Here is a 14,122-nt window from a genome sequence, read left to right as displayed (position 1 = left end):
TCCAATATGCGGGTCTATCCTTGGTGGGACCTTCGAGTTCCTTTTGGATAGGGTCGCATATTGGGCGTGACATCTACATCACCCAAGAAAAATATATTCAGGATCTTCTTGCTCGCGCTGCTCTTGGTGATGAGCGCACCGTTGTGACTCCTATGGAGCTCAACGTTCAGCTTCGTGCCTCTGATGGTGACCCTCTTCCTAATCCCACTCGCTATCGTCACCTTGTTGGCAGCCTTGTATATCTTGTTGTTACGCGTCCTGACATCTCCTATCCTATCCACATCCTGAGTCAATTCGTTTCAGCCCCCACCTCTGTCCACTATAGTCACCTCCTTCGTGTTCTACGATATCTTTGTGGCACGATCTCTCAGCGCCTTTTCTTTCCCCGCTCCAGCGCTCTTGAGCTCCAGGCCTACTCTGATGCTACCTGGGCTAGTGATCCCTCTGATCGACGCTCGCTGTCTGCCTACTATGTTTTTCTTGGAGGCTCTTTTATTGCCTGGAAGACAAAGAAACAGACTGCAGTTTCTCGCTCGAGTACAGAGGCTGAGTTGCGAGCCATGGCTATGTTGACGGCTGAGGTGATCTGGTTACGATGGTTACTTGAAGATTTTGGTGTGTCTGCTACTACCTTGACTCCCCTACTGTCAGACAGTACCGGTGCTATCAGTATTGCGCGTGACCCGGTGAAGCATGAGCTCACCAAGCACATCGGCGTGGATGCCCACTTTGTGCGTGCTGCTGTACAAGATCAGACTCTTGCTCTTCACTATGTGCCCTCTGAGTTACAGTTGGCTGACTTCTTCACGAAGGCACAGACTCGAGCGCAGCATGGCTTTTTTCTCTCCAAACTCAGTGTTGTTGATCCACCATGAGTTTGAGGGGGGGTGTTAGATGTGTATAGTTACTTGTGTACATCCTCATTGTATAAGGGGCTTTTTTGCACTTTACCACATCCGTATATGTACTGGCTTATTGCCCTCAGTAAAGCTAGTTGCTGTTTATCCAACACTTCATACAAATATGATGCTCGAGCAGAAACCTTACTAATCAGTGCCTTCTTTCCAAATATAATGTACATGCTACAGAGAATTACAAAAGTTCGTTTGAAAAAACCAGACCAACCAAAAGGCCAGCAAAAATTACAAATGAAGCGTTTACTGCTACACGGATTATTTAAATCCGAGTTATCTTCAGTTACAAGATGGTGAAAACGAAGCTTTGCTAGTTACAGCCTGCGGTCTGCATTAAACGCCAAAAAAAGTAAGTTATATGCCTGGATACAGTGTACTACTAGTCTTGCTGGAATCTTATGCATATACAGGAAAAAATGGCTAGTCGTCTCATTCACTATTGGTTTCACACTCTTCGATCAACCTGGTAGAAAATGAGGATCTATCCATAAATGAAGTGCAATGATGCAATTCAACTGCTGCTTATCTGTCAGTTCCCAGCAGCTGTTAAGGGGCGCAGGACTAACAGTTCAGGTGTAAAGGGTGTGCTACAGGGCGCTTGTTGGCTGCTATGACATGCACCCTGAATTGGTAGGGAACGGGGCAGGACCATCTGCCTCTCATGATGCCCACTTGTTCTACAGCCACCCAGCAAGGAAACAGATTCTTGTCTAGAGAAGTGGACGTTCTGAACGCACTACCATACATAAACTGTAAAGTGAATACTGCTAGTTATAGTTGACAGCACTGCTATTCCGGCTTTTAATCCGAGGTTGTAGTTTATGTCGTTACGGCTTTTGTTTTCAGTTGGAAGGTTACCCTGTATTACTCCTTGATGAACTGAGAAACAGCCCTGCTGTCTTTCTTTCGGGGAAAACTACACTGCTGATAACAGGGACTAGGCAAAAATATGCAGGCCACACATTTTGCGTTGTTTAAATCATGAATTTGCACACAATACCAGAAAAAATATCCAAGTACTTAGAGATCGTTCATACTAACAGCAAGTGTTTGAACTTTGAGCAAGAGTAGACAGCAAATAGAACCATGAACATCTCTTTTTTTTTTGAAAAGGAGGATTACCCCCGGGCCTTTGCATCCGAAAGATGCATGCGGCCATACCATGAACATCTCTTGCTGACAAAAATTTGAAGGAGTGACAAAGTTTATTAGACAAAAAGGCTTGGAAAGAACTAATACCTTCAGTAAACAAAATCGTATGAAGACATCACGATTTTACAAAATACAGCAGCTCGTCTGGTCCCTGAAAAGGTAGATAGACAGTTTAATTAGCGACTGCAAGTCATGATAAACCAAATCCATTTAAGATAACGTCAATTTTGAAGTCCTGGTATTGCTCGCATTTACAAACAGATGTTACATAGTGGAGTATGTCAGAATCTCTTGTGTGTGAGGGTACATGTTTGAAAATGTTAGCAGACTGTGGTGACTACTTGGGTAGCCAAGTTTTGACAGGAAAACGAAACCCACTTCATAATTCTGAATCTCATTCCAAGTTATACAGCAAGAGAAAACATACTTCTTCGGATCTTCATAGTGTATCAAAGCCTCCAGAAATTTCTTCCAATACGGTCCAGTTTCCTGAAGGTTAACTTTGTCTGGTCCCCCAAGATAAGCTTGAACAATGAATTCATGGCTCCTCTCCCTGAACAGAGGAAAATGTGTCAGTTTGTCGTTTATTATGCAGTAAGATGAAATACGTATTGTGCTTAATCCTTTTAGGCAGACCTTCCTTCATATCGTGACAACCATCCCAAGTAAGCTGCTCCAAAGTACATTGATGCAAATGGATTGTAGAGATCATCCACCGAGCTCACTGCGTATGCTGTATAGCCACAATCTCTACATACTCAAAATGCAAACTGCAAGTGAGAACAACTACCTGGAAACTGTAATAGCAAAATCGAACAAGAGCAGTTCTACGCGACCAACTCAATGGAGTTTGATTCCAAATTATTAGATCAATACTTTCCTCTAAAATATGATTGTCTGACTTCTGAAGTAACCGAAAGTAGCAGATCAAAAGAATTCATGCGTTACATTTTGTAATTGGATCACCAAATATATTTGTATGAAACCGTGTATGCCAAAACTGTAGTTCAGATTCAGCTATCGTGTGTAAGGACAAAATAATAAGTAAAGCAAGGATAACTGGTAAAGCAAAGAGTTTCAGGTTTGTCAGGGCAAGCAATATCGTTCAAAAGTTGAGGTCCTACTCAGATTCCACAATCACCTCACCATAATTGTTTGGATAAAATTTACAGGTCAATGGCTAGACGCAGTGTCATGCTCACCTGGAAAGCCATGCGGCAGTAGGGTAATCTATTCCCATCAATCCTGTCCGAGAACGTACTCCATGGACAAAGCGCATACTGCACACCTCTGCGAGAGCAGCTAGGGCTTCCTATGCAGATTTGAAACAGAATAGACGGTTCAACAAATGTTAGGATGCAGGAGCTATAAGAAATTCAGATAATATATTTGTTGTTACTGGGATAGCCCTACAGGCATCTACATAGTCAGTACCGCTGGAATTTCAATTGGAAATATCTCTAGTCACTAATTTTACAAGGAAATGGATGCTAATGCGATTAGCAGACATTAGTTTCAAATGTTTACAGAAAGAGAGAAACAAGGGAAACGTTTATGATAACTAACAGCACAACAAATGCATTGGCTAATATACTGTTGCATGAATTGAGAGCCAAAATATGATGAGCATAGTATGTGATGATCACTCATGCTACAGTACTATACATACTTATGTAGGCCTTCGAAATGCAATACAAATGCATGCAACAAAACAGAGCTTTAGGAGCTAAATGGTTCTACAGGATGCACAGGTATTGGTATTTCAATGCATTACAGATTTGCTATAAGAGAAGTCTCAGTTGATGACCAGATGCAAGAGCAACATGTTTAAGCAAGTTCGAATAAAATGCACTGACTATCAACCCAAAACTTACCGGCTTTACTCCTCTTGAGCTGAAATGGCGAGATATGATTATTTCAGCAACAGCCTGAGATCAAATTCAGAATCACGTTTAGAAACTGACATAAAAGCATTAAAAAAACTATACTGATGATATGATATAGAGTCGGGGCGGTTGCATCAAATAAGGTCTGAACTAATGGTTATCTGAAGAATATGCAGATGTGATGTTTACTGTAGCTTTACGTACAAACATATGTTTGTCAAGTTTTAGCACGGCAAAGAGGGCACCCTACTAGTGAAGGGAAATGTGAAGTAACTGCATAATTATTAACAACCAGCCATACCTTGACCTCAACTCGAGAAAGATACGGTCTCTTCTTGGCATCATGCGAAAATCTGACATTTCCACGCTGCTCGCCAGAATTTGTCCACTCCTTCAACACGTCAGGCTGACTCCACATTCCACCAATGTCTTCCTCTGACACTTTGGAATCCCAATATACCAGCTGTGTTCCTAACACAAAGATGATAACCGGATGACATGTTGAATGTAGTAAGAAGTTCCTCCGGAATCAAAATAGGGATCAGCTGTTGGAGTACATGCTTTATTTTAAGTTTCCCCTATATTTCACACTCCTTGAATCTAAAATACTAAATAAAAAAACAAAATCAACAGAGCAAAATGTAACCTGCAGTTGAGGAATTTTCTAGGAGATCAGGAGCCAGCTCATTGAAACTGTCTGGTTGTCTGCTAACAAAAAGTGAGAAACAGTTCATCAACAAGTTCGATCCTGGATGTAAGGTAAAACAAAGAAATAGCTTTTGCGCAAAATCATAACTTCTGAACTTTAATTCATTGAACAGTTTCTACATTTCTATCCTAATGGATACTCAATGGGTTGCAAGGAGTTGACCATGCAGTTCATATACTCCCTCTGTTCCTAAATATTTGTCTTTCTAGAGATTTCAACAAGTGACTACATACGGAGCAAAATGAGTGAATCTACACTCTAAAATATGTCTATATACATCCGTATGTGGTAGTCCATTTGAAATCTCTAAAAAGACAAATATTTAGGAACAGAGGGAGTAGTTTACTTAGGGCATGTACAGTGCACTGCTAAGTGCTTTTATATCGGTGCTTAAAGAGAGATGAAAAACCACATCATTTAGCACGCATGCAAGAGTCACCTTCTCACATACAAGCACATAGTATACTACAACATTAGCACCTTACCAGTCATAAGTGGCAAGAAAACTGTTTCTTTCATTAAACACTTCTTCAGCGCTTGCATTGTATGTGCCTTAATGATACAATCATCAAGGAACATCCTTTGGATTGTTGTGAAACAAAAAAACTGGTTATTTCATTAGTTTGATACTCCCTCTATATCAAAATGTAAGCATTTTTTTTTGATACAGGGGGGGTATTTTGACATGTTAGGTGAACATAAATGATTAATTAAAAAGGAAACAAAATATTAGCAGTTGTAGGTTACTACAGCCTACAGGCTACTATAATAGTAGGCCTCGTGATAATTCTCTCAGGGTGCTGGCAGGGTGGGTTGCGACTGCCCACCCATCTCCAGAGGTGTCCAGCAGCGATAAGAGCGGACAATGCGGTTGGCCACTACTACCTTCTTCCGGGTTTATTAGCCCCCCTTATATTTTGGGTCAAACTTTGACATTTGACTTAACTACAAAAAATAAGTTATATATCACAAAAATAGTATCATTGGAAAGCTCTTTCGAATATGAATCCAAAAATATAAGTTTTATGACATACAACATATATTTTTCAGTCAAATCTACAGTCAAAATTGAGCACAAAATATGAAGGGGGCAAATAAACCCGGACGGAGGTAGTACCAATTTAACTGGAACACTGCACTACTGCAGCGGCTACAGAAGTCCGCATTATCCTGCTATAATGGGTACAGAGAGGAGTACGGTGAAGGACTGGGACGCCGCCTGCAATGACAAGGCAGGCTGGAGGTGGTGACTGCACCATCGGTTTCTTGCGAGATACTCCCTCCGTTCCAAAATAGATGACCCAACTTTGTACTGGAACGGAGGGAGTATGTGGCAAGCCGCTTGAAACCATGGGAATCAAAGTAGTCAGTCCGCATCGCAATTGGTAAGCTTTTTCACGGCACGGCCCAGCAGCTTAGCTGGGTGTCCGTGCCCGCTTACACCCTCATAATTCTCCGGTCCCAATTTATAGAGGTGAAACTTAAGATTAAAGCTACTGTACACTTGTATCATGTCAAACAAGTAAAGTTGTGGCTTATGGTTATGTTATTTCGAGGAGCTCAACAATTTCCCCCAAACTTGAGGTCTTACTAGGCTTACATATTTAAACTCAAAACCTTAAAGAAAAGACCTTAATAGACCACAAACTATAAGAGAAACAAATTTAGCCAAGGCAATACACTGAGCACTGAACAACATAACAATGTTGGAAGTAGAATACGAAGAGAGATTTTGAAGAATAAAACCTCATAGAGAGCAAGGTCTCTTTCACATAAAGATAACGTTCGAAAATGGGGGCAGATGACTTGTGAGTAGCTTTCTTTTTGCCTCCCTTGTAAGCTCTAACGACAAATTCTTCAGTTCTTTCTCTGCAGCATTTTGCCAAATAAGTGCGTTTAGCAGTAGAAAGATACAAGATTGATAAAGTATATTAAATTTAAAAGTGAAACGTAATCTACCGGAGAAATACATACTTTTCATCACATGAGAAGAGCCACTTTGCATAAGCAGCACCAAAGTAGACATTTATAAAAGGCCAGTATAGCAAATCAATATTATCTTCAAGTTCAATGTCATAATTCTTGTAACCCAGTTCCCTTATCAGAATTGATGAAAACAAGAAGTTCAGTTAAAGAACGTAGATGAGAGAGGAAGATACAGAAATTAAGTTGACCAGGCCTGTTAACTGTTGAGTACCTGGCAAGCCACTGAGCAACTTCTGGTGTCACCTGCATTATGCCCATCTTAGTCTCCTTAGTCTTGCGATGATAGTTATCCACAAAGAGCCTCTTTCCACTCGCAATTTCTGCAAGGGCACCTATCATATACTGCACAAAATAAGTAGGACGCTTAGGCTTAGACAAGTCCACCAGGATAGTTACCAATAACAAGATAGCTGAACTCTGTCACCACAATGGTCATGTCTCGTACTCACATAGTTTCTCACTCTTTTACCAAAGACAATGCATCATGGAACATATGTTAGCATACAGTTGTACTGCACCACTCACTTTTCCGATTACTGACACAAGTGCAAATAATGATAAAACATAGAGCAATAGAATCAATACCGGGTCTAGCTGTGATTTGAAATGCCTCTGAACAGTAATTGCAGCAACTACCTGAAAGAATCAACGAGTGTATGTAAGAATAGTTCTAACCCAGCATTATACAAACAACAAACATAATACAGTAATTAATAAAACCAATAGACCCCCGCTCTGAGATTATTTTCCATAGCTCGGCAAACTTCAGCACTGCAGTAATAAACTTCTAAACAGTCATTTAACCACTTCCTTGAAAATAGCAAGAAACCACCATGTTTGACCACTTATCTCATAGCATCGATAGCATTTATCTTGGTTAAGCTTCAGCAACAAATTCACTAGGCCACTACTGATAGCCTGCTTTGCTTTTAGTGCCACACTCTAGCATCTCAGATGTGAAATGATTATTAAAATGAATAAACCAAATAATGGATAGACTGGATACGTCAGACATTTTGTTTTTTAAAGAGGTTATCTTAGACATGCAGAAGTGCAGCTTCAAAAAACAGATATATGGTGATCTAGCAAACAGTACAAGTATCCAACAGCTACCGAGAACAAATGTTTACACAGTTAGGCTGATCACCCACCATAATTTCAGTTTGTGTCAGATATGCCTCGCCATCAGGATCCCGTGATAGGTGAACTTTCTGTCCCTGTTCTTCCCCAGCGTCAATCCACTCTTTACTTACATGAGGATCTGCCCACATTAATCGCATATCATCCGGATCCAAGCAGTCATCCCAATATTTAAAGCTTACGGGCATCTTGTACTGATCAATAGCAGTTTCTGTCTATCTGCATTGAAAGCAATAAATAAGTAAAACTTAGATGCCGTATGGTGTGTGCTTATAATACATTGGAATTCCCCGCAAAATAATAATAATAATAATACATTGGAATTAAGGTCAGCAAATACATTGGAATTAACAAAAAGGGGCAGCCCGGTGCACGTAGCTTCCGCTTGCGCAGGGTCCGGGGAAGGGTCCGACCGCTTTGGGTCTATAGTACGCAGCCTTTCCCTACATTTTTGCAAGAGGTTGTTTCCAGGACTCGAATGCAATCACATAATAAGAGGAAAATACAATGACTGGTTGCATTGTATGATACTAGAAACGAGGGCATCCAAGTATCTGTAAACCAAACTGTGCACTCACTCGAGATGAAAAATCGTCAAATCATGTACATGTATGCATCATACTACAGCATGTAGTAAACACGACAAAGTAAATGTAACATGGAACTGCTCACTGAAAACAAACATAAATGTGGTGAACACACAAACATCACGGTATCTCGATGCACACAGGAGCCATCACCAAAATATGTACACAGAATTCAGCAAGTCACACCACACCCACACCAACTAAGAGTCAGCAGATTCACGTAACAAAGAGTTATAAAACATAGTTTGGTACCAGGGAGATGTTTTCTTCAACTATTAGTTGTTTTTTAAAAAGGGCTCGTGGAAGCTGTACAATTCCCACAAATTTTCATATGGCGATAGAAATTGCCAAAAACTAGCACATAGCACCTCGTCATCATTGTTTCCACCGTGGGATGACTTTCACTTTCTAGGTTAAAACCGTGGGATGACTTAAATTTACAACACAATAAAAATCACTAAATCAGCACTAATTCAGGAACAGCTTACATACAACTTAATGAGCAGTTGAGCACTAACCAACGAACCAGCTCCTAGGAGGGAACGACCGACCAACCAACCAACCAACCAGAAGCAGCATCGCGTGATCGTGTCAGTCAAGCCATAGCGTCGCACGCACGCACGGTGAGATCACCAGAAACAGCAACAGCATTGACCTCGTCAACGCGCCACCAAACGGAAGGAACGCAGCGAGCGAGCAACTCACGCAACAACGAAGAAAATCGCACCTCGACACCTCGCGATCTCAGCCGTAACCTCCATCAATGCACGACACAGCGACCGAAATCGGCAACAACAAATCACTAGGCGCTACCCGAAAAAACCTCGCTCCCACGGTCGAGCACCGAAGAGAACGGGGCGAGAAGAGGCTGCGGCGGCGGGATGGCAAAGGGAGCTCACCAGGGCGCGCGGAGGCAGTCGGGAGGGGAATCGGAGGTGTTTCCCGCCGCTCGCCGCCGGCTCCTCCCGATCCGAAGGGGATTTGGGGGTGGCGACGGTGGGGTGGGGTGGGGTGGTGGGAATGGGGAATTGGCGAGAGAGGGGAAGGAGAGAGAGAGGCGCGTAAAGTGGAAGAGGGGAAGGGAGGGGTGGCAGAGCAAAGCGCGAGTGCGGTACAGTTTAAACGTGGACCTGCGCACGTGTCGGGTGGGTAGGACTCCATGCTGGTGGATTTCGGATTTGAAATCACAGTCGTTGAAATTGGATGGCCTCGATTTCTTGCGAATGAAGCGACGCTGTTTGGTCGTTTCGGATAACTAGTTTCTCCACTCACTAGTCTAGATCAATTTGATGTTTGCTTGTCATCCAATGATTTTTCCAGTGGAATGTTGTAAAAATTAAATTAAATCAATGCCAGGTGTCAATCTGTTTGAGGATCTATTAGTGCAAAAATGTTGTAAGTATATACTAGTGTAATGCTCGTGCATTTCCCCGGAAAAAAAGTGCCTGCGTGTTGCATTCTTTTTCATGATGGAAGATAGTGACTTTCGTTTTAGCATTTCCTTTAGATTGCCCCATCTAAAATTATGCAAGTTTAACCAAATTATGTGGACATTTGATTCAAGCCACACACTATAAAAGATTGGTTTTGGGAAAACAATTCAAATATGCCGATTGATCATATTCTCACATTGGCAACGTCCTCCGTCGGCACCACGTACCACGTGGTCCACTTTCAGAAATATCTCGGACATCCCCGTCCCATACCCGTCATCTCTATCCCCTTGTCTCTCTCGGTAAATCCCCGTTTACATACAAGGGCGATGTTGTATATCTCGACACCACCGCAACATGGCACCATGCGTCATCGCCAACGCTGCTGGAAGGTAACTGCAGCCCGCGCGTCACACCCGCCGCTGCCACAAGGTGATGTTGCATCCACCACACACTACACGCCACTGTTGAACTGATGTTGCAAGCACCTCGCACCACTGTTGTTGTCGCCATTGATCATGCAAGCACCTCGCACCACCGCGATTGCCGCCACTGCTGACGTTTGCACAATTGATGCTTGACGAGGATATGACATTGATACGTCGGTCCGTCTCGTGTGTGATGGTGTGTCCCCTCTATGGCGAAAAGTAGGTGATTGTGTTCCCTAAGTCCTTCAGCGCGTTTCTCCAAACTTCGTCGGGATTCCAAGTTTCTTCACCACGTGTTTATCCGCCGGCGGGTGAATCACCAAGCCCACAACGATTCCACTCTGAAACAAGTGTGCCCCATCTCACAAGCCATCAATTGTTTCTCTCTTCCCCACTTTCCATCCCAAAACCAAGCTCATCTCTGCTTCCTAATCTCAACCCCTTCTTCCAGATTTGCTTCCACCCTACTGCATGTTTTCTTCTCCATAATCCACCCCTTTGATCAGCCTAAGCTTCGATCCGAGTAGTATCGTTCATATTCAAGCTGCTCCATCTATTCTAAGTAGTCCAAGACTTTTCGTGGTGCTAGGGCACGTGATCGTGAAGCACCGGCTCCCTAGTTTTTAACTGAATGATCAACAACAAAAGCTTGAGGGGAGCAACTAAAGGAGATGAATCTGTCAGAAGCAAAGGAGAAGGGAATTAAGATAAATAGAGGAGGCATGAACAGGAGGAAGACAAGGCCCCTGCAAGTGATTGCTAAACTCTTTTTAGAAAGGCCAGCAATAGCATCTATTGTTGGGAGAACACTGGGTGAAATCTGGAGCCCACTCCATGGAGTAGAATGCAAGGAACTTGGAGGTAATAGATTCCCATCTACCTTTAGTAATCAAGCCAGAAAGGAAAGCTTTAGAAGATGGACCTTGGAATTTCAACCAAGAGCTTTTAGAAGTGCATGATTTTGATGAAAAGAAGTCTCTAGAGGAGATACAATTCAGTCATATCCCAATCTGGGTTAGATTCTATGATCTTACCTTCGATATTATGAATAGGGAGACATGGAGCGATAGGAGATACTATTGGCGAAGTAGTTGGAGTTGACACATATGAGGAAGGTTGGGCTGTAGGAGAATATCTGCATATGAAGGTTAAAATTTATATTAGGAAACCACTGATGAGAGGCATGTATCTGAATCTGGATGATGATGAAAAGGAAGATGGACAAGGGAAGAGAATACTACAAGATGGCAAATTGGAATTAGAAATGGAGGACCAAGAAGACAGAGGGAATGAAAGTAAGAATGAAGGGAAAATGAGATGGGTCAGGTTTGCATATGAATATCTGCCAGACTTTTGTTACACATGAGAATGTTTAGTTAAAATGAAAAGAGGAGAAAGTCAGCAGTTTGGAAAAAGCCTTCACAGCTAATTTGGTAATACAAAGAAAGTATGAGGAAGAGAGGGGAAGAGGTCAAGGAGGAAGAAACTACTTTGGCTGGCGGGAAAACAACTTGGGAGGTAGAGGAAGTCTCAAGAAATCAAGAGTGGTGCACTAAGCTGGAGGAAAAGGAGTCGGAGATTAAATGGAGAGAAGAAACACATGTCACAAGCCAAAAAATCCAAAAGGAGGAGGTCTCTACAATTAGCAATATCAAAAAGGCACTAGAAATGGAGACTGATGGAGATGAGACTGCAAAACAGAAAACTATTGCAAGTGATATTGCGAAGGTAAGTCACACACAAGCCCAAACAGAAAAGAAACAATCAAGTTGTGGACAGGTAGAATTTGTGGGCATGGATGAAGGGGCGGAAAAAGGTGCACAGGAAAGTTAGGGATAGCTTTTAGGAGGAGCAACACTTAGCCTGTACAACCAGTTATGGTAAGTCGTTGCATTTCAATTATCAGCACATCCTATTTGTCTGTCATTGTGCTTGCCTAGGGTTCTCCACCTGTAACCCAGTCATTGGGCCATTGATTAATACTCCCTCCCCTCACTATTATAAAATGTTATAACTTTTGTCTAAATTAGATGTATGTAGACACATTTTAATGTGTCTGTTCACCCATTACAGCTTGAATGTAATCTATATTTAAATATCCAAAACATCTTATAATGGTGAACAGAGGGAGTAACTCCTTTCTACTATGGTAGAGATCTTGATGTCACAAATGGCATAACCAAATGCATGTTCACTTTATGAGCATCCCTATAATTACTAGGATCTTGAGTACATACTGGTCGAGATACTTCATAGGCGGCAAACGATGTTACATGGCTTGTTCGAATGTATAGAAGATACATCAGTTGATTCAAATGTAGCCAGGCCAAGGATGTTATTGAGGCGTGCATGTATGCATGCTGCTAACACAACAGTTCAATTGCTTGTTTATTTCAGGCATAGTTAAATTGTTTGTTTCAGTTTGCTTTGTTTGTCTTGCAGTTAATGAGATGCCCAAATAGTGATGCCTGATGTAGTGTACTTGTATAACTATTAGTTGAAGTAATTAAGTGCCTTACCATTTCATTACTCTGGCAAAGTGTGCCTGCAATTCTGATGTCCATTAACCAACTATTACTACATGAGGTTCACAATCTCAAACTGCTCGCTTACACACAACAATTTAATTGCTTGTTTTTCTCAAGTATATTTTATTTGCTTGCTTGTCTGAGCCATACTGTATTTTGCTTGTCTGTTAGCAACCGACTAAGTTGGCTAACGATTGCATAGTTTTGCTTGTTGTAATGGGTTTGTATGAGTCCCTCTAAAGTAATTATTCTACCTAAGACTCTTTTAAAACATGCCACACAATGTTCCAGCTAGTTAATATGAGGTACACAATGGCTAATTGCTTGCTTACTTATACGCAAGATATATCTAATGTATAGTACTCCCTCCGTTCCGAAATAATTGTCTTTCTAGCCATCTCAAATGGACTACAACATACGAATGTATGTAGACATGTTTTAGAGTGTAAATTCACTCATTTTGCTCCGTATGTAGTCACTTGTTGAAATCTCTAGAAAGACAATTATTTCGGAACGGAGGGAGTAGTTGTGTGTGGTCTCAATCTATAAGCTGCCAGTGGTTTTGATTGAGAGATTTCTGTACGCGTGCTGCACAGACTACCATCTTTATATTTTTTACAATATCACCTATGACGGTGTCATAGACTAAGGGGTGCCAACCTAGTTGGCCCATAGCCTTCGGGTTGAGCCTGTGGGCCTTCATTCTCTATCAGGTGGACTCCGGAAGCTACACGCCTGGACGTGATCAAGACTGCATCTACAGGAGACTTGGAGTATACTTTAAGACATCTCATGCCGCCTCCATATGTACCCCTTGATACCAAGAATGTAACCCTAGATGCCCTACATGGCGTGTATATAAGCAAGAGGGTTTAGCCTGTAGAGGGGATGGAATCACAATTACATTCACCTAGCCCTAGAGTTAGATTTCTCCTTACGATCTCGAGGTAGATCAAGCTTGTACACAATACATCATCTGAAGGAAATATGCCCTAGAGGCAATAATAAAGTTATTATTTATTTCATCATATCATGATAAATGTTTATTATTCGTGCTAGAATTGTAGTAACCGGAAACATAAGACATGTGTGAATACATAGACAAACATAGTGTCACTAGTATGCCTCTACTTGACTAGCTCGTTGATCAAAGATGGTTGAGTTTCCTAGCCATAGACATGAGTTGTCATTTGATTAACGGGATAACATCATTAGGAGAATGATGTGATTGACTTGACCCATTCCGTTAGCTTAGCACTTGATCATTCAGTATGTTGCTATTGCTTTCTTCATGACTTATACATGTTCCTATGACTATGAGATTATGCAACTCCCGTTTACGGGAGGAACACTTTGTGT

The 14,122-nt window shown here is 41.8% G+C and overlaps 1 protein-coding gene across 4 annotated transcripts; it reads right to left on the bottom strand.

Annotated features, from left to right (window-relative positions):
- Window positions 1–1,043: 1,043 nt before the first annotated feature.
- Window positions 1,044–9,451, bottom strand: LOC123136649 (uncharacterized). 4 transcript variants are annotated; one of them, XM_044556096.1, is made up of 14 exons: window positions 9,274–9,451; window positions 7,799–8,006; window positions 7,233–7,283; window positions 6,859–6,989; window positions 6,636–6,758; window positions 6,408–6,530; window positions 4,599–4,657; window positions 4,254–4,423; window positions 3,941–3,994; window positions 3,269–3,378; window positions 2,703–2,816; window positions 2,494–2,619; window positions 2,154–2,217; window positions 1,044–1,242 (listed from the first exon to the last, which is right to left on the bottom strand). In XM_044556096.1, exons 2-13 carry the CDS (start codon window positions 7,973–7,975, stop codon window positions 2,190–2,192), a joined length of 1,266 nt encoding a protein of 421 aa, XP_044412031.1. In that variant the 5' UTR covers window positions 7,976–8,006; window positions 9,274–9,451; the 3' UTR covers window positions 1,044–1,242; window positions 2,154–2,189. The 4 variants fall into 4 exon arrangements, with proteins under 4 accessions (XP_044412031.1, XP_044412032.1, XP_044412033.1 ...); XM_044556097.1 differs by lacking the exon at window positions 9,274–9,451 and adding an exon at window positions 8,128–8,371; XM_044556098.1 differs by lacking the exon at window positions 6,636–6,758.
- Window positions 9,452–14,122: the final 4,671 nt, after the last annotated feature.

Source organism: Triticum aestivum, chromosome 6B (assembly GCF_018294505.1).
Source record: "Triticum aestivum cultivar Chinese Spring chromosome 6B, IWGSC CS RefSeq v2.1, whole genome shotgun sequence".
Taxonomy (NCBI): Eukaryota; Viridiplantae; Streptophyta; class Magnoliopsida; order Poales; family Poaceae; genus Triticum; species Triticum aestivum.
Note: the sequence above shows the minus strand (reverse complement) of the source record. Positions and strands in the feature narration are given on the sequence as shown.

Coding starts and splice junctions, on each gene's coding strand:
- LOC123136649 (XM_044556096.1), bottom strand. CDS start 7,975: ATGCCCGTAAGCTTTAAATATTGGGATGACTGCTTGGATCCGGATGAT. Junction 6,759..6,858: donor GTTGCTCAGTGGCTTGCCAG/GTACTCAACAGT, acceptor AATTCTGATAAG/GGAACTGGGTTACAAGAATT. Junction 6,531..6,635: donor CTCTTCTCATGTGATGAAAA/GTATGTATTTCT, acceptor AAAATGCTGCAG/AGAAAGAACTGAAGAATTTG.